Genomic DNA, 20,743 nt, shown 5'->3' on the forward strand with positions numbered 1-20,743 from the left:
CCGGTCCAGGGATGACTCAGCAGTGGCGTTGGAGCCTGTTGGTAATCAGTCCAAAGCGTCCCCGACAACAGCCTCCACAGTTTTATTATTGGAAATGGCAGCTCCGCAGGAGGCAGCTGCAGCCTCCCTGGCTGCTCTCTCAAGCATGCACAAATCCCATTTCCCCAGCACCAGTGTGTTTTGACATCTTTTACAGCCTTATATCTTGTACGGTGATATTTAAAATACAAACACGGAAGATACGTGCAATTATACCCATTACAGGGGACGCGGTTTTTATTGGAGAGGAAGCGAGGCGCGTGAAAGAGACCAAGAACAGAAGCGCTGACCCGGCGGCCTGCTCCTGGCTGCGGAAGATGAACGAGTCAACGCTTGGAGGCATAGCGCTCGGATTCAGTGGGAACCCCCCCTTTGGAATATTCCAGAGTGAATGTACTTTACCGCAAACCTTGTGCACGGCTCCGGGGTTAGACGTGGCAGGCTTTCGGCGGTCAATCACGGTGATACTAGCTCAGTCGGCAAAGACCTAATCCGGGGAAAATCATTCCTCTTCTGGGCTGAAGTCGTTAATATCGGTGCTAAACCGGAAAACGGCCGCACCTTTACGACCACTTCGACTGGAGTCCCCATTTGTCCTGTGGTTACTGCTGGGCCACCTGGACTTCACACGCCGTGATGCACGGGCCTCCTGGCTGGAGTGGAGCCGGCCGCCGTGGGGTCCACAGAGGGGCATGCGTGCGGTTTAGGCCAAGGCCTCCGAGTCCAGGTTCCAGAGGCCTGATTGGGTGCTGGCTGGGCCTACTGGACAGGAACGAAAACTCAGCCTGATCCTGGGAGCTGCTGGGAACCTCCAACTTGAAGAAGAGGCCGGTCCTGGAAGGCAGGCCCTTGCTCCCTCAGATGATGTGACGGGGGCTCTGACAGAGGCTTCTAGCAGGGGTGATGTTTCCGCCAGGAAATGCTTGGCAATGTCCTTAACATCTTTCACTCCTGCTCTTGAGACTGGGAGTGGTTAGGCCATTGAGTGGTTAGAGGCCAGATAGGCTGCTGAACACCCGCAAGGTGCAGGGTAGCCCCCACTGCGGGGTTACCGCCCCCTAGTGGTCAACAGTGGCGAGTGGAGGAAGCCTGGGCTGTGGGGTTGGTAACAGGGTATAAGGTGGGAATTCTGTCCCATGTGCTGGGCAGTAAGGAAAACAGCCCTACTGGGAGCAAATGAGTGGCTGACAGTGGGTGGAGGGGTCCAGAGCTGGGGCCTGGAGCAGGAACTCCGGGTCCTGGGTCGGTCACATGGACGGGGAAGCCAGGGTAAATTAGTCCACCTCTCTGCCAGTGTTTACTTATTCTCCAGTAGGGATAAGAGCACTGGTTATCTCTTACAGGCTTTATCTAGCACGTATGTGTCTGTGGGGGGCCAGGTGGTGCCAGATGAATTAGATAGTGGAATACATGCAGTGCTGTGTAGACAGGGTCACCTTGAACTCCAGACACATGATCTTGATCACAATGACACTAACCTTCTTAACATAATCACTCAACGTGTAGAATGGGGAACATTTCCAAGAAGTGTTGCATGGGCTGAGGTATGCCCAGCACTGTGCCCAGTGTACAATAGGCACCCATTATTCTACCCAGTCACATCGTGTTAAACACCACGTATCTATGCTAACACCCAAATGTAGTTCTCCAAACCAGACCTCTCTCACAGCCATGTAAATCCAGCTGCCTGCTCAGAAATGCCACTCATACCTACCTGACCTCTGAAAGTGAGCATGTCTCAAACAAACTCCTCATCTCCCCAGCCCCAAACCTGCTGCCCCTTTTTGGGGCTCCTCTGGGTGAATGGCACTCCTCCTTCCAGCTGTTGACAGAATTCTAAGAAGACCCGTTGATCCCTGCCCCCACTGACTTGTGAACGGGGTCAAATGTCCGTTCTGTGAGCAGGTGATTAGGTTCGGTTTGGTTCCACGGCACAGGTGACGTGGAGAAAGGGGCCTGACCTTTGGTGACCAGGATGCTATCAGGTGAGTCTGACACCGGGTGAGGCTCCTCCTGGCCAGAGGTCTAAGTCACCAGAGGGAGGTGACGTCATGGAGAACCTCTGCTGCTGGTCTTGTGGACGGAGGGGTTGAGGCGAGAAACGTGGGGGCATCTGGAAGAGGACAGTGGCCCTGGACATCCGGCCACAGGATGTGGGGACCTTAGTCCTACAACTGCAGGGACTGAATCCGGTCAACAGAGGGAATGAGGGATTGAGCTCAGATGTGGGTTCTTCCTCAGACTTTCCAGAAAAGAGTGCCATCCAGTCATGACCTTGGTTTTATCCTTGTGAGAACCTGAGCACCGAGCCCAGCCCCATCCTGTGGCTCCTGACCACAGAGCGACCCATTCTAATAAGTGGGCGTTGCTTGAAGTGCTTGGTAGTTTTCTACATGGAGATGGAACACTCTCACCCATCTGTCTATCTAGCATCTGCCTGTCTGTCTGTCTATCCATCCAACCTGAACCTCCCTACTTGCTAACCCAAAGGCAAGTGACAAAGACAGAAAACCTCTCTCCAGGGCTCTAGAGTCGGCCCACTGTAAACCTGTTGTCTATTCATCCGATTTGAAGGTTATCCAGCCAATATGTTTCTCTTCCTTCTCGAAGCCTTTTTTGGCACAACTCCCCTTCCCATGGCGGTGAGGAAGGGAAAGGAAGGATAAGGAGCTGCTTTAAATGAGTCACTGAAAGACACTCCCAGGCGCTCGGCGAGTCTGGAGGTGTGAGCGTGTGGATAGGATGAGCAACCTGAGGTCTGTGTGTGAGACGGCGCGTCTCCCAGCCCCCGGCATCGCTTGACGTCAGAAAGTCCCGGGTTGTCGTCTTGCCTTATTTAAGGACTGAGAAACGATGTCCTGAGTGCCTCTGAGTCTCAGTTCCCTCATTTAAAAATAATAGTTCTGAACTATTGGAATAGTGGAATGAGGAAGTGAAAGGGATGCCCTTCTGGTGCTTGCTCAGGGGAACAATTGGCAGCTATGATGATGAAGATGATTACTAATACTTTCTCCCTCTAACGGATTGATGACTATGTGTATAGTTGGGTCAAAAGGTGTCTGTCACTACCCCCTCAGTTTTGACCCGGGAGAGTGATACAGAAGAGAAGAACACAGGCCAAACTCCCTGCCTTGCAGGCACCAGGGAGCCCAGGGCTGTCCCAGAATCGAGGCTGGAACTCCTTCAATTCCCGGGTGAGGTCAACATCAACACATTCGTGTGGAGTCCTGCTCTCACCTTACAGAGGCCATGGTGGCATCAGGTAGCGGGCAAGCTTGCCGTCAGCTGCATGCACACGGGTCAGTTACTCAGCTCTCAACCTTCATTTCAGGTCATCTGGGCAGGTCTGAGGTTTGGTCTCAGGGCTTTGCAAGAGGACGCTGTACCCAGGAAGCCTGGCTTGCATCCAAGGTCAACATATTCTTTAACGTCCTTGGGGACGAGGTGGGAGGGGAGGCCTCTTGCCGGGCTGCCTTTTTAAGCTGTGACATTGACTGACACACAGCTTACATTTCTGTTCTCCTTCTTTAAACAAAGTTGAAAATAATCTTCGATAATCTTCGATTCCTCCAAGATTCTGACCAGAGTCAGAGCCTAAAGAGACCTGAGAGACAGATGTGATGAACAGATGTGATGTCCCTCTCCTGTCACCTTAGATTATGGCACTGGGAAATGTCCTCCTGCACCATCAGGGGTCCGCGTGCCCTGGAATAATGTTATTTCACCCCAGACAGCCTTCAAGACATTGTACGTGTCCCATGATATTTCTGGTGAGCGGACGGCCATGCTACTCAGTAATAATATTGAATTAAAACACTGTCAAGTTGTAATTAATTTCCTCTCCTTTTTATATCTACATTTCAGAAGACTCCTGCAAAGAATGGAAATGATGGGAAAATCTTTTCAAGATTTTAAAGAAACATAATACGATTTGGTTTCGTATTGGGGGAGAAGGTGCTTTCGTTTCATGTTTTAATATCTGTCCCATCTGTTTTCCTGGTTCTCTCGTTCCAGAATGAACCCGCTGTAAGAGAAGCAGGTGGTCAGAGGCAGGTGGTGGGGACCTGCTGGGGGCTGGGAGCCAGGCAGGTGGGTCAGACGCAAGGCCGCTCTGCCCACCAGCTGTGCGGTGGCCTTGGAACAGGTACCCGACCTCCCTCTCCCTCGGGGTTCTCATTGCAGAACAAGAGCCCCCCAGCCTCCCTGAGGCAGTGGCGAGGATGCAAGGTGATGCCTGCGCCGTGTTGGGAGCTGTGCTGTGAGTACTGCTGCTGTTCTTGTGCCAACTCTCACACCCTCGGCACGACCGGGGGCTGTCCGAACGAGGTGACCCCGTGACATCTTCACACGCCTCCCCCGGGTTGGCTGTGGCTGGAGAATCTACCAAGTCGTGTGGAATGTGCGACAATGCAACCCCGGCGGAGGCAGAATCAGTGGGTGGCTTAGGCCGCTGGGATCCATTCCAGATAGAGACTGGCATTGGCTGCTTCAGCGTCCATCGCTGGAAGATGCTCGGAGTCGGTGCCATCCAACACACGCTGCCAGTGGTGGGGAACGCTCCTCTCCCAACAGCTCCTGTGATGTGGCCAAGAGGACTGTTGGAATGAGCTTCTCCACGGAGCCACTCAGCAACATGAATTAACAGCCTCAGCTTTCAGTTTGGAAGGAAGCACTGGTCCTTGCACTAATCAACTTGCATCCGTGAGTTCACTTACCAGTTACAGGCTCGGTTCTACCCACAAGGGAGCTGAGCCTGAAGAGATGAGAGAGCTGAGCCTGAAGAGGTGGGCGCAATGGTCCCTGCGGTGCGGGGACAGGCAGCAGATCACAGCGAGGCTCCCTGCCCCCACTGGGTGTCCTGCTGTATCTTGACTGATTGGTTGAGTGGCTGCTTAAATTATTATTTTAAATGAAAAATTTGGATGAGGACAGTTTGGATGTGGGAACGATGAACCTGAAAGCATCAAGGTCCTGGTAGGGCCAGAAATAGAGTGTTGGGGACCAGCTAGAATTGCAAGAAATATCAATCCTGCTCTGTAACCGGGATTGGTTTGTTCTGGTTACAGAAGGCACATTCTAACCGGGCTGGGAGTTGCAGGTGGGACCTGGGAGCTCACCTGGAAATGCAGCCCATCCTCCCCCTCAGGGAGCTGCCTATGGCCATGGGAAGATGAACAACCTGTTAAAGAAACCAGAGCCACCAGCCCTTTGGAGGCCCTCAGCCCTTGCACATCACTAGCCCTTTGAATACCCCCGGCCTTTGTGTACCCGCAGGTCTTTGCAAATATCCGCTCTGCATTACCTGTGAACTGCCCATTTGGCCTACTCTTTGCCTCCTTCCCCATGTAATCTCTGCCCTTCTACCCAACCTAAGCAGCTGGCTTTTGGTGGGGTGGAGAGAGCAGATGTTTGTGGCTTCCCTGCTGCCCTCCCATGCTGCCGGCAGGATGGGAATAAACACTCATATATGATCCAACCCTGTCTCTGCTGATTTGGCTCCAGTAGTGACAGGCAGCCCGGACCCACTGATTGTCTGGTTATAGTCCTTTGGTTTGATGAAAGGCTACCATTGGCTCCAGGACCTGCCGTGGCCAAGTGGATGTGGGACCCCGGTCACCCCGCTGTACCTCCAAAGTGTGGTGGTGGCCCGCAGAGGAGCACCACGCCTTGACCTTCTCGGACGGACACCGCGCTTCTCGTTTTGGTCTCAAAGTCTTCAATATCTTGGAAAAGAAAGAGGAAAAGGTTTAGAATTAGTTATTTTGCAGAAAGAAAAAAAAACATTATAAGGAAGAATCTTAAACTATTTTTATCATTAACATAACTAATGAACGCTCCTCGTTGACGGACCAGAAGATCAATTTAAATACTCTGATTAAAGAGTCAGTAAGAAGCACATGGCTTGACATCACTCACTGTCTGTTTACTCCCTTCTCCCCGGCAGCCGGAGTCCAGCGGGGAAGGAGGTGAGATTTGGGAGGAAGAACAGGGGTTTGGAGGGTGAGGGTGCTCTACACGATCAAGGGAAGGACATGATGATTCAGGACCAGACGCTGGGGACGTCCTTGGAAATCCAGGAAAGTCGTGAGCAGTGCCCCTGGGAAGGGCTGCCTTATAAGGAGGAAGAAACCCAGACAACAGCTGTCCCTGCTGATACAAGATGGACCACAAGGCGTGAGCTGGGTAGACATCGTTTTTGGGGGTAGTTTTTGGCGGTAGTTTTCGGCGGTAGTTTCAGATTTCTAGTGAAACCACAGGAGAGTGTTGGGTGGGTCATTTGAGCAGATAGGAGGTGCAATAAGCAGACCTGCTTAGCAGAGCTGTTATGGGGATTAAAATGTTTAATCCCCCAAATCAGCAGAGAATAAAGTCAGTGCTCGATACCTCGATACGCGATAACAACTTTGGTTATGACGTGCCCAGTCATGAGGGCACGCCATTATATTTCTCTCTCACGGATGTGAATCTCAGACGCACAAATCCACAGACACAAGTTAAATAGCACACTTCAGTTCCAGTAAAACATTTTGTAGGTGAGTGATTCCATTTGAAGCACCCACACTGTGTGTCTCTCTTAAGATATTATTTCCCAAGTGAGTTTCTTTCTGCACACTTCGCTTTCTAGTCATGAAAAGTAAAAGAGTTGGTCTGGCCAATGTGGTTCAGTGGTTGAGCATCCACCCGGAGGTCACCGTTCGATTCCAGGCTGCACATGCCTGGGTTGCAGGCTCGATCCCTAGTAGGGGGCGTGCGGGAGGCAGCCAATCCATGATTCTCTCTCATCATTAATGTTTCTATCTTCCTCTCCCTCTCCCTTCTTCTCTGAAATCAATAAGAATGTATTTAAAAACTAAGAGTTTGGTGAAATAGATGCAATAGTTCTGATTTTGTGAATGTAATAACTCTTACATATACTCTACTTTTAATAATAAACATACTTGACCAAGATGGACTCCATTCCCCTCACCGACGCTCCCCTCCCTCCCCACCTGCTCTTCACCAGCTGCCCCTTGGGTTACCCTAACTCAGGACCAGGCTTGCCTTGTGTGTTTCTTATGGAGGATTTCTAATCAAATATCCCCTTTCTCCTTGGCCAGAGAGACGCTAGGTAAGCCCAACTCTACGGGCACTGTGGCCACAACTGCTGCCTTGACCTCTGAGTCCTTTGTGACTTGCTCCATCCCTTCAAACGTCACTCAGTAAGAACCAGCAAACAGACTGTTTAAAATAAAAAAGCCAAAACATTGAACTATTGTTTCTACATCTAGTAGTGATAACAGGGAGGAATATTAAGGTTTTCTTTCTTACTCTTGTCACAGAAAGGCTCCATGAAATTGTCATTACTTTGTAGTGGCCACAATACCAAACACTGTCACCAAGGAGCAATGAGGAACCGGATGATTCTATGAAATGAAGCAGCTGTGGAGGGAGCTGCTCTCTGACAGTGGTCCCCACTCCCTGTCACATCAGCCATGCTCCCTGCTTGACGGAAGCTGGGAGTTTCGATGGCACCACGGATGCCAGCAGGCCTTGTGCCCACTTCCACGTGAACAGCATCCGCCTGCGCCCCCACTTCTCCATGCCGTTTAGGGTTGCCGTGGGGTTTCTATTCGCTACAGAAAAGGAAATCTGCTTCTCTCCAAAGTCAGTCAGTCCTGTGAGCTGTCAAACAGTCATTGGAAATGGGGCTAGTTTGCAGGTTTCAGTTAATAATTCAGATTTCAAAGCTGTGTAATGGCTCACAGAACAGAGACAAGACATAATTCCGCCTTGCTTCCAGGAGGGGCCATTTCCTGTGAACATGCTGCGAACAAGATCTATTTTAAGTGTCCGACCCGGTTTTCAGCTTCCCCCCTGCTAGTAGGAAACATGGTGTAATTCAGACCATTCTGAGGTGAGGGCCACCGAGTTAGCAGCCACCGGGGCATCCAATGAGATTTCCTTTGCGATGTAAAATCATTAAGGACTCTAGATTTATATATATATATATATATACTGATATAACAGAGGAAGGGAGAGGGAGAGAGATAGAAACATCCATGATGAGAGAGACGTGCTCACCCACTGAGCCACACTGGCCGGCCTAAGGACACTAGATTTGTTTTTCTACAGGAGAGGCCAGAGGGAAGAACCAGCTTCTATTTTTGTTCTGTCCTTTTTTGCTAAGAGAATACGGCTTAGGGCAGTCATGGCGAACCTTTTGAGCTCGGCGTGTCAGCATTTTGAAAAACCCTAACTTAACTCTGGTGCCATGTCACATATAGAAATTTTTTGATATTTGCAACAATAGTAAAACAAAGACCTATTTTTTGATACTTATTTTATATATTTAAATGCCATTTAACAAAGAAAAATCAACCAAAAAAATGAGTTCGCGTGTCACCTCTGACATGTGTGTCATAGGTTCGCCATCACTGGCTTAGGGTGAGCTCATGGCCGGAGATGGTCTCAAACTCTCCAATATGTGGGGAGATTACTATCACCCCCAGGTGACCTGCAGGCTGTCCTTGTGCTCAGGTGCAGATCCTGCAGTGCTGGTGGCTGTCGGAGTCCCCGATGGTCCAGGGGCCCTTGTCCAGCCACCCTGATCACCAGGGCTTAGGGAACCCTGTGGCTTTCTCTCTGGTTTTGGAGGAAGCCTTTGGAGGAAGCCTTTGGCAGGAGCAGAAGCAAAAGTGCAGGCGCAAACAAGGCTCCTCTCCAAAGACCGGCAGGAAGTGCCTGACGAGGGCCCATAAACCGAGCCTTCCAGCATCACTGGGCCATATGCTCTCTCCTGGCACCACCGAGGTGCAGGGGAGGGACGGGGGCCGCGGAAATGGCCTTAACATGAAGTCCAAGCGCCGCTGCGGATTGCGATGGCCAATTGTCAGGCGAAACCATTTCCACAGCCGCCACGTGTGGGAATGAATCTCAGCATCATCCGAGGAGGAAAACAGTGTTTGCCGCCGAAGCCCGAGGACCACATCGGAGGACGTGCTCCGGGCGCCAGCCTGACGCAGAAGGAGGCACCGGGCGGCCAGCTCTCCCGCAGGAGCTGGGAGGAAGGCTCTGGGGACCCGGTCCACAGACCCGAACCAAGAGGGCGGCCGGAGGACACGGGACCCCTGAGCTGTGCAGAATCTGCATCCTATTCATCGGCCCTGCCTCTAGTTGCACGTTTGAATTCCTTTATGTTTTAAATCTTTTCTTAATAGATTGAGAAAAACCACTCTGTGCCAGACACTCATGAAGAGTCCCTTTCATCCTCGGGGCAACGCTGGGACACAGGTGCCACTGTCACATCCATCCAGCTGAGGTTCCCGAGGTCCAGCAGCCGCCGGAGGACATCACTCCAGGTCAGGACAGGCGGAGAGGAAGGACGCAGCCTGGTTCGGAGCTCGCAGCCAGTCCAGCTGCTACCCGGGCCCTCCTGGCCCCGCACCACAGAAAACTGGCACCAACTGTCGCTCAATGTTCAAACGAACAAACAAATGCAAAAATTCAGTGCCTTTTCAGAGTTCCCTGAGCTGGGGAAGACTGTAATTTTAGGTTTTAGAAATAGCTTTGTTTCTGATCGCCTCATTCCCCCAAATCCTTGGTGTTTCCTCTCCAGGTATATTTTTCAGTTTATCCTGCAACCTGGCATCTGTGTGAACAAGGTACTCAGTCTCTCAAGTTTTGAAAAAATATTTTTATTTTTATTGATTTCAGAGAGGAAGAGAGAGGGGCCCAGAGATAGAAACATCAATGAGGGGAGAGAATCATTGATTGGCTGCCTCCTGCATGCCCCCCAGTGGGGATTGAGCCAGCAACCCAGGTAACCCAGGAATGGAACTGTGACCTCCAGGTTCATAAATCAATGTTCAACTACTGGGCCTCAGTCTCTCATCTTGACCAACCTACAGAGACCACCCCCCCCCATACACACACAAGCACACACATGAACACGCGCACACACACGCACGCTCACACACGCTCTAACTGTGCTTGTGTCTCTATCAGTCATACTGATTCAGTAAGGTGCTGCCTGAACACTTCACACCCAATATGAGATATGCAGGGCTGCAGCACTCCAGCCTCTCCCCCGTCATTCAGGTCTGAGAACCTCCCCGCCCCCGTCTTCTACATCCCCGGAGACCACCCTCTCTTTTAGGAGCAGGGAAAGCAAAATGCCCCCATGTTCCTCTTCAAAGAGGCCCTCTGCCGCCAGCTCTGGAAATGGGTGGCTGTGCCCCAGTTCCCACAGCTCCTAAGTACAGGAAACACACTTTAATTCTGAATGCTGCGGCTCTTGGGGGCATTTGCTGAGCCACCGGGCTAGACAAGAGGCTCTTAACCAGAGCTTCACCCAAGATGCCCACCCTGGGAGCTGCCCCCATTCAGAGACGGTGCTCAGTTCCTCTCTCTCTGCACCTCGAAAGCAATTTCAGTTCTCTGTGACTTTGAGGGCGTGGAGTCTCATTTTCAGCTCTAAGATTCTTCAGCCCTCCTTCTGGCTTTCCCCCTGCAGAATACCATGTGACCTTCCCGGGTCTTTCGGAAGAAGGCTCAGCGTCCGCAGCTGGGCTGAGTCCCCAGGACAGAGGAACCCCCGTCACCTTCAGCACGCAGGTCCCATGCAGAGCTATGGCCTGTGTTTGACCGACCACAAAAGATTTTAGTGGGCGAGCAAGTGCAAGTACCCTGCACAGCACAAGGGGATGGTGAAAGATGTCAGGAAGAATTCTCGCGTTCTGCGTTAGTGGCGCAGAAGCCCAAGAACGTTAAATCAAAGCTCTCTTAAAGAACCGCACGATGCAAGAGTATGGTTATTCCGATTCCTAGCTCTCCATCATTCTGTCCCTTGGAGAGGAGAAACCAACATTGTTCATGCCAGTTTCTCTGGTCCTGGGTGGTTGGGAGGAAGCCGAAGTTCTTTGTATTGTAATTAATTTCCCAGGCCTCTATGCAGCAGCACACAAATTTATCTCTACTCAGACAAGTTCCATCTCCATCATCGTCTGTGTTTGTTACAGCGTCCGTGATATGATCACATTTCCCGGCATCACTCAGTAACCTAACATGATATAACCTGATACAGTGCAAGGCCCTTGTCAGATCCGGTAAAAGAGGCCGTAGCTAAGTCTCCGTGCGGGATGCCAACTTGGAGGGCTGAAGAAGGTGTTCTAAGTTTCTGGTGTCAAACCCATTTATCCTCCAAGTCGGCACCCCCGGCGTTTATTGGTGTAAAGGATTTTTATAAAAATGCATAACCCAGCGAGTTACTTCTTGGCGTCCTCGGAATAATGAACTTACTGACACCGTGTTCTTAGGGGCTTTAGAAGAAAACACGTAGAGCGACAGTGGGGGAGGCGCAATCTTTTCTGTGAGCCCAGCATCTAGGTTTCCAGAGAGAAAAGCACTTGATAAATAAAAAAAATGAAATTCTTAATTGGGGTATTAAAATACGCGTGTAAAATGGCATTTGCGTTTTGATGGACGCAGTTGTCCAGTGGTGATAAGAGCAGTGACGCCATGACAGAGAAAGAGAAATCCAGAGAAACATGGCTGTCCCCAGGCCCCCACGCGGCTCCTCACTGAGTCCCATAGTCCCTGTCCTTAAACCAGTGAGAGACAGAAGCAGAGGGGACCATGGAACAAGGACAGACTGCAGCCAGATAGTTACCTAACGTGCCAGAGTGGAGATCGTCGGTGCTTCCGAAGAGGAGAAATCTCAGAGAGCACACGCAGAATAAAGCAGCCACCAGTGAGTTCTGAACTGGGTGTGCCGCTGGCGTGGGACGGGCGGGAACACAGGTGTAGGTCAGGCTGGGGAGGGCGGCCTCCTGGGCAAAGCGAGCCTGACTTCCATGCCCTCCCACAACGGGCCTGCAAATTACTTGATCTTTGCCTGCGTCTATAAGATGGGTCTACAGTAACACCTACCTGTTAGTTTAGTTAAATGATATGATATTTTTTAAAATATAATTTTATTGCTTTCGAGAGGAAGGGAAAGGGAGAGAGAAATGGCAACATCAATAATGAGAGAGAATCATGGATCGGCTGCCTCCTGCATGCCACACACTGGGGACCTAGCCCGCATCCTGGGCATGTGCCCTGACTGGGAATCCAACCGTGATCTCCTGGTGCATAGGTCCATGCTCAACCACTGAGCCACACCGGCCGGCCGGGCTGATATGGGATTTTAAGCACATCTTCAATGAACAATAAACGTTTGCGATCACCTTGGGCAGAACACAGCTTAAAAGTATTCTAAGTCTACCTGGAGGCTCTGCAGCCTAGGGCGACCCCTGAGCTGTAAATCTAGCTCCTGCCTGTTTTCATAAATAAAGTTTTATTGGAACACGGCGACGCCCATGAGTGTGTGCGGGGTTGCTTTCATCCTATGGCAGCGGCGACCTTGGCCTGCCAATCCAAGATCTTCCTATGCGGCGGCTTTTTCCAGAACAGATTCACTGACCCTGCTCTGCCCGGACACCAACACCCCTGCAGACTAGGCCCCAATCACGCCAGCCCGATGGATGCGTGACGCAGACCAGGAGGGCTCTGAGCAGAAATGAAAGGCCCCCTTCCGCCCGGGTGGGTGGCCATGAGCAGAGGGACCGGAGTCCAGCTGGCCTGTGCATCCTCAGGTGCCCGGGCTCTGCGAAGGGCAGAACAAGGGGAAAAGTCGAGAAAGTTGAGTTTTCACAGATCTAATCCCCGGATACACATGAAACTTCTTTTATTTGAAAAACTGAGCTGCTTCCACCAACACTTTTTTATTAAAGGTATTTATGAAGCCTCTTCTGATTGCTCCCACATACACCATGCGCCCCGGGCCCGGCCACCGCACACACACGCTCTGTGACTCCTCCAAAGAGAGATGTACCTGCACTACAGGAGCGACAGGGAAATAACCGTGCTGATTTCATTACTTTCTGTTCGATGAAATCCTCATTTTATTGCTAAGCGTTGACACTTCCACAACCTCCACTCCCTTCCCTCTGGCCCCCGAAGAGCCAGCGGCACCAGCCGAGTGTCACCGGGACCCTGGCTACTGCATCCGACGACTTACTGGGATCTCGGTCACGCGCTGCGATGAAAGTCGAGGAGATAAAAGGACCTTCGCCTACGCTGCAGATAAAGGAGTTGGAATAATAGCTTCTTCTTTTCCCCTCCTTTCCAAATATTAAACTTTATCCATCAGAACTTAACAGCTCTGGGACCAGAACTTGCTTTGTGGGTAACAATATCTCAATCACAGGGTTGAGATACCTGCAGGGAGGGGTCTGGGGTAAGGCTGGTGTAGGAAATGCGGAGGGGCACACACCAAGCCACGTCAGGATAAAACAGAATGGATGGGACAGACTTACAGGCGCCATCCCCTCATTGTCTCCAGCTCAGACACCCGGTTTGGTCCAGATGGCTTCCTTTGAAACCTCAGAATCTGACCTAGTCACAGGGAGAAAAAGTACCAGAAACTGCTAAGGTCTAGACAGGGCTGCCATGTTGAAAGTCTGCCTTTAGTTGAAAAGTGGGCTTTCTGGCCTGGCTGATGTGGCTCAGTGGTTGAGTATTAAGACATATGAACCAGGAGGTCACGGTTCGATTCCTCACTAGGGCTCATGCCTGGGTTGTGAGCTCGATCCCTGGGTTGCTGCTCAATCCCCAGTAGGGGGCGTGCAGGAGGCAACTGATCCATGATTCTCATCATTGATGTTTCTATCTCTCCCTCTCCCTTCCTCTCTCTGAAATCAATAAAAATATATAAAAAACAAAGACACAAAAAGAAAACATTTACATTTAAAATGTAAAAACTATTTTTTTCCCAGCAACTCAATTTCCTAGTAGCTACTTTAAGGATATGATTGGTCAAACAAGTAAAAGAATATATGTGACACCATCCAATCACGTCTAACAAAATCCACTACCAGCCAATTATTTACAATAGTACAGTAAAGTCATATAATCAGAGGAGATGCCTGAAGGACAGCTGCCCCGGGGACACTCCAGAAGGGCAAGGCGCTCAAAGCTGGACGCCTGTGGATCAGTCGGAACCACTGCTCGTGCACTGCCCAACGCTGGGCTTTCTGGACGGGGATTAACTTCATTCATATCCATATTTATGTTAATAGCCATAGTCAGGGCCCTCAGTCAGCCAGACTTGCCAAGAAGCAATGTCACAAATCCTGATGTTGACTCGGCCCCATTTCCTATCCTTTTTAATGAAATCTCTGGGATTACTTTCTAAATGAACAGTGAGAACAGTACAAAAGCGGAAGCAGAGAGCATTCCAGAAAGCCGAGAGGCACCTGGCACAAGCCCGATCCCGGGCCCAGCTGTTTACATTTCATTACTTTTGCTTAAAACTGAAGGAATAATTAAAATAAATCCTTTGGGCTCCAGGGAGAAAACCCTAGTAACAAGGACTCCAGGAGCGCTTATGGATGGGCTTTCTGGAAGAATTCCACGAGGTTTCTATAATCTCCATTCATAAAAAGAGAATTGATTTATGCAAAACAGCTCATTAATAGGCATGAAAGGTAGACCTCTCAAGTGGGTGATTCTAAAAAAGGGGAGAAGGGGATCACCCTGCAATCGACTTGTTAAATCAGGTCTGTAGACCTGGACTCTTTCTCATTTGCATTTCCCAATGTCAGGAGCAGAAAGATGGCCTGGGAAAACTGTATTTCTGCCTGGGATCACTGTTGGGAAACTATTGCTCAACTACATTTCTCCTTGTTCTTTATTCCAGTGGAATTTGTTCTGTTTTTATTCCAATACATTTGTTGTGTTTTTAAAGAAGTGCCTGCAGTTACACATTCGAGCAGATGTGCACATGCAGAAAATAGACTGTACTTTGCTTCCTGCCTCCACATGTGTCTGGCACATAGAAAGTGATCAATAAACACGCATGATTGGCCTGTGGGGATGGATAAGAGAATGGCCAAGTTAGAGTTTGGAACTGTGGAATAGCATCTGCATTTCCTCTGGAAAAAATGATTTCAATGTTCTTTTTAAACTGGGGAAGGGGTTGCAAGGAGCCAGGACACCTATAGGAAGGGCTCTGCTTCATCAGTTGTCAGGGAACATACATCACACTAAAATGAGATACTCTTACGTATCCTCTCAAAATGCTAACGTTTCAGTAAGACTCATCAGAGCAGAATTGCCCAGAAAACATTGCTGGTAAAAGAATAAATTAATGAAATCGCTATGGACAACAGCCAGTATTACCCTCTGAAGTTGTAGATATGTGCTCCCAAATGACTTGTAGTCCTACTCTATAGCACATGCCACAGAGAAATGTGTGCACAAATGTTCCAAAAGACACATATGAGGAGATTAACAAAGTTAACCATCCTGGTCTCTACAAACCATCCCAGCTTCCATTGACAGCAGAAGTCATTCATAAATGACTTCTAATTTATAATTCATAAATTATAGTATATCATAAGTAGTATAATGTATAATAAATTGCAGTGTATACTATAGTATAGTATAGTAAAATATTATATACAATGGGAATGAATGAACTAAAGTTACCTATAACAACATGAATGAATCTCAGAAATGCTGTTGGCTACAAAGCCAGACTCGAAGGCACATATATTGTATTGTTCATGTAGAATTTAAAAAGGCAGTGTTGCCCTAGCCTGTTTGGCTCAGTGGATAGAGTGTCAGCCTGCAGACCGAAGGGTCCCAGTTTTGATTCCAGTCAAGGGCACAGATCTTGGTTTCAGGCTCCTCCCTGGCTTGGGCCCCGGTCTGGGCTCCTACTGGAGGCAACCAATCGATGTGTTTCTCTCACATCAATGTTTCTATTTTTCCCTCTCTACTCCATTCTCCCTAAAAATCAATGGAAAAAATATGCTCAGGTGAGGATTAACAATTTATTTTTAAAGGCAGCATTTATTATAAATGTACAGGTCCAGAGAGTGGATGGAGGGTGATGGGAGTAGAACCTGAAGAAGGCGCCAGGGAGGGCCTCTTGGGTGGCAGCCACATCCTGTTTCTAGACACGGCTACTAGTAAGTCGTGCTTTGCTGTCTGTTGACCTGTCTGGTAATCTTCTCTCCGGCTGATACTACTTGGTAAGGACAGTACCGACATGAACACCTTAAGCCGTGGTGAACCCTTCCAGAGGTTGCCACCCAAACCTGTTTATTATTTATAGATACATCCAAGCCCTTGGTTCTCATTTGCTCTTTAGGTAACATTGCCTATCTATGGATAGTAAGTCCCAGAAGAAATGTCATTGGGTTCTTTAGAGCAAATGAGAATTTTGCTGTCATTTCTGACACATCTTCTAAATCTCAACAGCAAAATCTCTAAGGGCCACGTTCATACTTCCAGCCCATGTGTCCAACAGCATGGACTCATCAACAAGGGCATCGCTTTGTGTTTCTCTCTCAGCTCCACAAATTGGGATCTCTCCATTTTGAGAGAACAGACCTCTCGCCTTCCAACAACCTCCTCTCCCACCTCGGCACAGCCAGTGCAGTGTGAATGTGCAATTTTATTCAAATAGACCCAAAAGATTAGGTCCTGCAGAATGTAAGTAGAGGTGGGAGGTGAGAAAAGGCTTGGGTTTTGAAAGAGTATCATTTCTGATGAGGCACATAAATAGATGCCCAGCGGTGATGATGAAGGAAAAACGAAGATAAAGCGTTGGGTGATCTACTTCCCTGTTGATTTCAAAAATAAATGTAATAGCGGCTCGCTGTAATTCAGCCACGCTACTGCTCAAAGTCCATTTGTTTGAGAAGTGAATTATTCTTAAAAGCAAAGACAGCTTTCTCCTGGGTATGATACCAGTTGGGGGTCACGTTATTATTACATTAGGAGGCATTGGAATATTAAATTCATTGCAATGTTGTTTGGTGCTATTTCCAAAAGGAGAGTGAAAAAGTAATACTTATTTTCAACTTTCTTTTACTTAAGAAACGCAAGAAAAAAATATTCCTTTGCCTACTTCATTTAGTTTCTTCTGTCCTGATGTACAAAAAAAAATTAGAAGCCACCTAGCATTTCCATTTATAATAAGATATGCGTTACCCACTTTACACACTTCACAATTATCAGAGACTTTCCAGTTTCCAAATGTACTTTTAGGTGTTATTTTTAAAATTCTCCTGGGTCTTAATTTCTCTTTCAGATAAAAATGCAGTTTATCACCGTATCATCAGGATCATGTTGAACTGGCTTTGCATTTCTTATAAAAAGTTAAGATATTCTACAGTGATCAGAGCCCACGAGGCTTTTAACATTTATTTCTAAATGTGAGGGTTTTTTTTTTCGCATACATGCAGGGTGTCACCAAAAATGTATACACACTTTGACAGCTGATTCCATTCCAATTGGGAGATGAAATGTAATCTATTAAACACTGCCTTTATAATTATTCCAAGTGTGTATACATTTTTCAGAAACAAGGGCAGCCCCAAATGGCCAACATAAGGGGAACCTCCGTGTGTGGAGCAGGGTCTGAGGGACCTAAGACCTGCAGGGGAAACAGACCGGGTTATTAATCCGCACGCTGCCGAGAGCTGAAGTAATTCCACAAGGTGGACTCTATCCATAGATTCTATGAATGAAGTTTCAAAGCGATTACTTATTCAGAGTAACGGACAACAGGCCCTTTCCCTGAGCACTAGCCCCTGGGCCCCAGTGGGTCCCCTGCAGGGCTGGGGCTGGGGGAAGTGTTGCAGGGGTGGGGGGTAGAGGGGCATAGCAGCCGCCTCCTGCACCGAGACAGGAATGAAAATACTCCTCACCTTGAGCACACACGTTCGAACCCATCTAAGGAGGCAGAGAGGCCTCTGTGAGGAGTTTCACTGGACAACTTCGCCGTTGTCTGGGACTACGGTTTTTATTCATGTGGATCCTGCTTTATTTCCTCCATCTACAATTAACACATATGTACATGTGTATGCTTATCTATTTCTGAATATATATATGTATATATATATTCATATATACATATATACATATATACACATATACATATAATTACATATTTGAGGTACATTTTAAATAAATATAGCTGCATTTGATTAGATATGTGTGTGTGTGTGTGTGTGTATGTGTGTGTGTGTGTATATTCGCATACATGCAGGGTGTCACCAAAAATGTATACACACTTTGACAGCTGATTCCATTCCAATTGGGAGATGAAATGTAATCTATTAAACACTGCCTTTATAATTATTCCAAGTGTGTATACATTTTTCAGAAACAAGGGCAGCCCCAAATGGCCAACATAAGGGGAACCTCCGTGTGTGGAGCAGGGTCTGAGGGACCTAAGACCTGCAGGGGAAACAGAATCGGGTTATTAATCCACACGCTGCCGAGAGCTGAAGTAATTCCACAAGGTGGACTCTATCCATAGATTCTATGAATGAAGTTTCAAAGCGATTACTTATTCAGAGTAACGGACAACAGGCCCTTTCCCTGAGCACTAGCCCCTGGGCCCCAGTGGGTCCCCTGCAGGGCTGGGGCTGGGGGAAGTGTTGCAGGGGTGGGGGGTAGAGGGGCATAGTAGCCGCCTCCTGCACCACCCACCTCAGCAGCGGGAAATACCTTCAAACCCGGCTGTCCCTGGATTCCACAGGGAGCACCCCAGTCTTTGGGAACGCTGCCGATAAAGGACAGGGGACACTGTGTCTATTGCTCATCTGCTAATGCTCCCAAATGTCACCACGGTAATTACTTGGGTGACATTTATGTGACGCCGCTGGACAGTGTTCGGTTAATATAAAGTCTGCCTGCGGCAACCACTGTATTTCCACCTGCATCGCACTGTGGCCCGTGACCATATCCCCGGGGAGTAGCCACCTGCCCAGGGACCCCTGCCCTCGGCCTCCCCTCTGCGGCCTCTGCACCCCAACATTCAACACAGAGGACAAGGAGGAGGAGTAACGGAGCCTGTGTCTTTGTCTTATATTTCCATCTGGACGCTTAGAGCTGTTTCTAAATATGATCCCCGAGATGTCATAACGGTGCGAATGTCTTCTTTTACTGAACCGGATTCCCTTTAACCCCGGGAGTCTGGATTCACAAAACAGGCCATGAAAATGTTTGCCTCCGTAAATTCATGTTTGTTCTCAGAGAGCAGGTGAATGGCAAAGCCGGATTTTCTTCTAAAATGAATATAATAAAAATACTACATTTTCATAATCACAGCAATTATAGATTTCCCCCCCAAACTCACATGCAAACTGGAGCTTCGCCTTCCGACTCAGAGCCGTGCCCAGTGGGTTGGTGGCCAGGCACTGGTAAGTGCCCATGTCCTGGTCCCAGCGCGGGCTGCTGATCGCCAAGTTGCCTCCGTCCAATCGGTGGTGCGAACTCGAGGAGAAATCCAGGTCTGTGCCATTTTGCCTCCACCTTCAAGGGGGAAAAACCAAGTTATGCTCATCATAGAGCCAGCCGCTCTGTGTCACACACACCTTCGTAGTTCCCGGGACCGATTCGAAAACCCAGCATGGCTCCATGTGGAGACGGTCCTACCAGTTCCGCCACAGATAACTGTGCCCATGAGCTCAGCAAAATCAATAAGTAGGATATTTGAAAGATCTACTCTTGCCCGGCCAGCGTGGCTCAGTGGTTAAGCATCGACCTATGAACCAGGAGGCCACGGTTCGATACCGGCCAGGGCACATGCCCGGGTTGTGGGCTTGATCCCCAATAGGCGGCGTGCAGGAGGCAGCTAGTCAATGATTCTCTCTCATCCTTGATGTTTCTATCTTTCTCTCCCTCTCCCTTCCTCTCTAAAATCAATAAAAATATTTTTTAAAACAAAGAAAAGATAGATCTACGCTTTATGAATTACAACCATTCACCTAAATGAGTACAAAGAGGCAACAGAACCCTCAACACGAGAAAGAAAACGATCTGTCAAGAACACAGACCATCTTGCTCCTGGAGCAACTTTTCGAGCAGCGTGACCATCCTGCTCACCCAGAACTGACACTGTGAAATGAAACGTCAGGATGATTTAGGGAGAGACATGCGGACGAATGTGTTACAAACGGCCCAGGAAAGATGGCCAAGATCTCACAGTGCCGGGCGGAGGCTGATAACAACCCGACAACAGCCTGGTGGCCATGGAACACGCCTGTCCCTGTTGGTTTTTTCCTGGGAAAATTAATCACGCTGGAACCAGCTCCACGGTGCTTGGAAATGCCAGGCTGTCCTGATACTGGAACAGCACAGACAGGGCTCGAGAAGCTTTCACTTTAGACAGCAAAGTCTCCGGCTTAGTTGTTACTGAGCAGTCCTCTAGTCCACTGGTTCTCAACCTTCCTGATGCCGCGACCCTTTAATACAGTTCCTCGTGTTGTGGTGACCCCCAACCATAAAATTATTTTCGTTGCTACTTCATCACTGTAATTTTGCTACTGTTATGAATCGTCATGGAAATATCTGCTATGCAGGATGTATTTTCATTGTTACACATTGAACATAATTAAAGCATAGTGATTAATCACAAAAACAATATGTAATTATATATGTGTTTTCCGGTGGTCATAGGCGACCCCTGTGAAAGGGTCGTTTGACCCCCAACGGGGTCGCGACCCACAGGTTGAGAACCGCTGCTCTAGTCCGTGAATTAAGTGGGAAGAAGGCCTCACCATGCTTTATGTTTAAGAACCAGAAATGCTCTGGAAATGCCCTTCGGTCATTTGAAGACGAGCATGCCCAGTGATTATCTCTAACTTCCCCCCCGGCACCTCCT

General features: G+C 48.8%; 1 protein-coding gene across 1 annotated transcript in view; it reads right to left on the bottom strand.

Moving 5' to 3' along the window:
* The window catches only part of LOC102756415 (contactin-6-like), a 37,820-nt gene that overhangs the window by 6,224 nt on the left and 10,853 nt on the right, over positions 1 to 20,743 (bottom strand). The window contains exons 3-4 of the mRNA XM_015568307.1: positions 19,217 to 19,392; positions 5,667 to 5,762 (exon numbers count right to left, since the gene is read on the bottom strand). Coding sequence (XP_015423793.1) covers positions 5,667 to 5,762; positions 19,217 to 19,392 — 272 coding nt within the window. The remainder of the gene's footprint in view (positions 1 to 5,666; positions 5,763 to 19,216; positions 19,393 to 20,743) is intronic.

This window comes from Myotis davidii, unplaced genomic scaffold (assembly GCF_000327345.1).
Source record: "Myotis davidii unplaced genomic scaffold, ASM32734v1 scaffold663, whole genome shotgun sequence".
In the NCBI taxonomy this organism is placed as follows: domain Eukaryota; kingdom Metazoa; phylum Chordata; class Mammalia; order Chiroptera; family Vespertilionidae; genus Myotis; species Myotis davidii.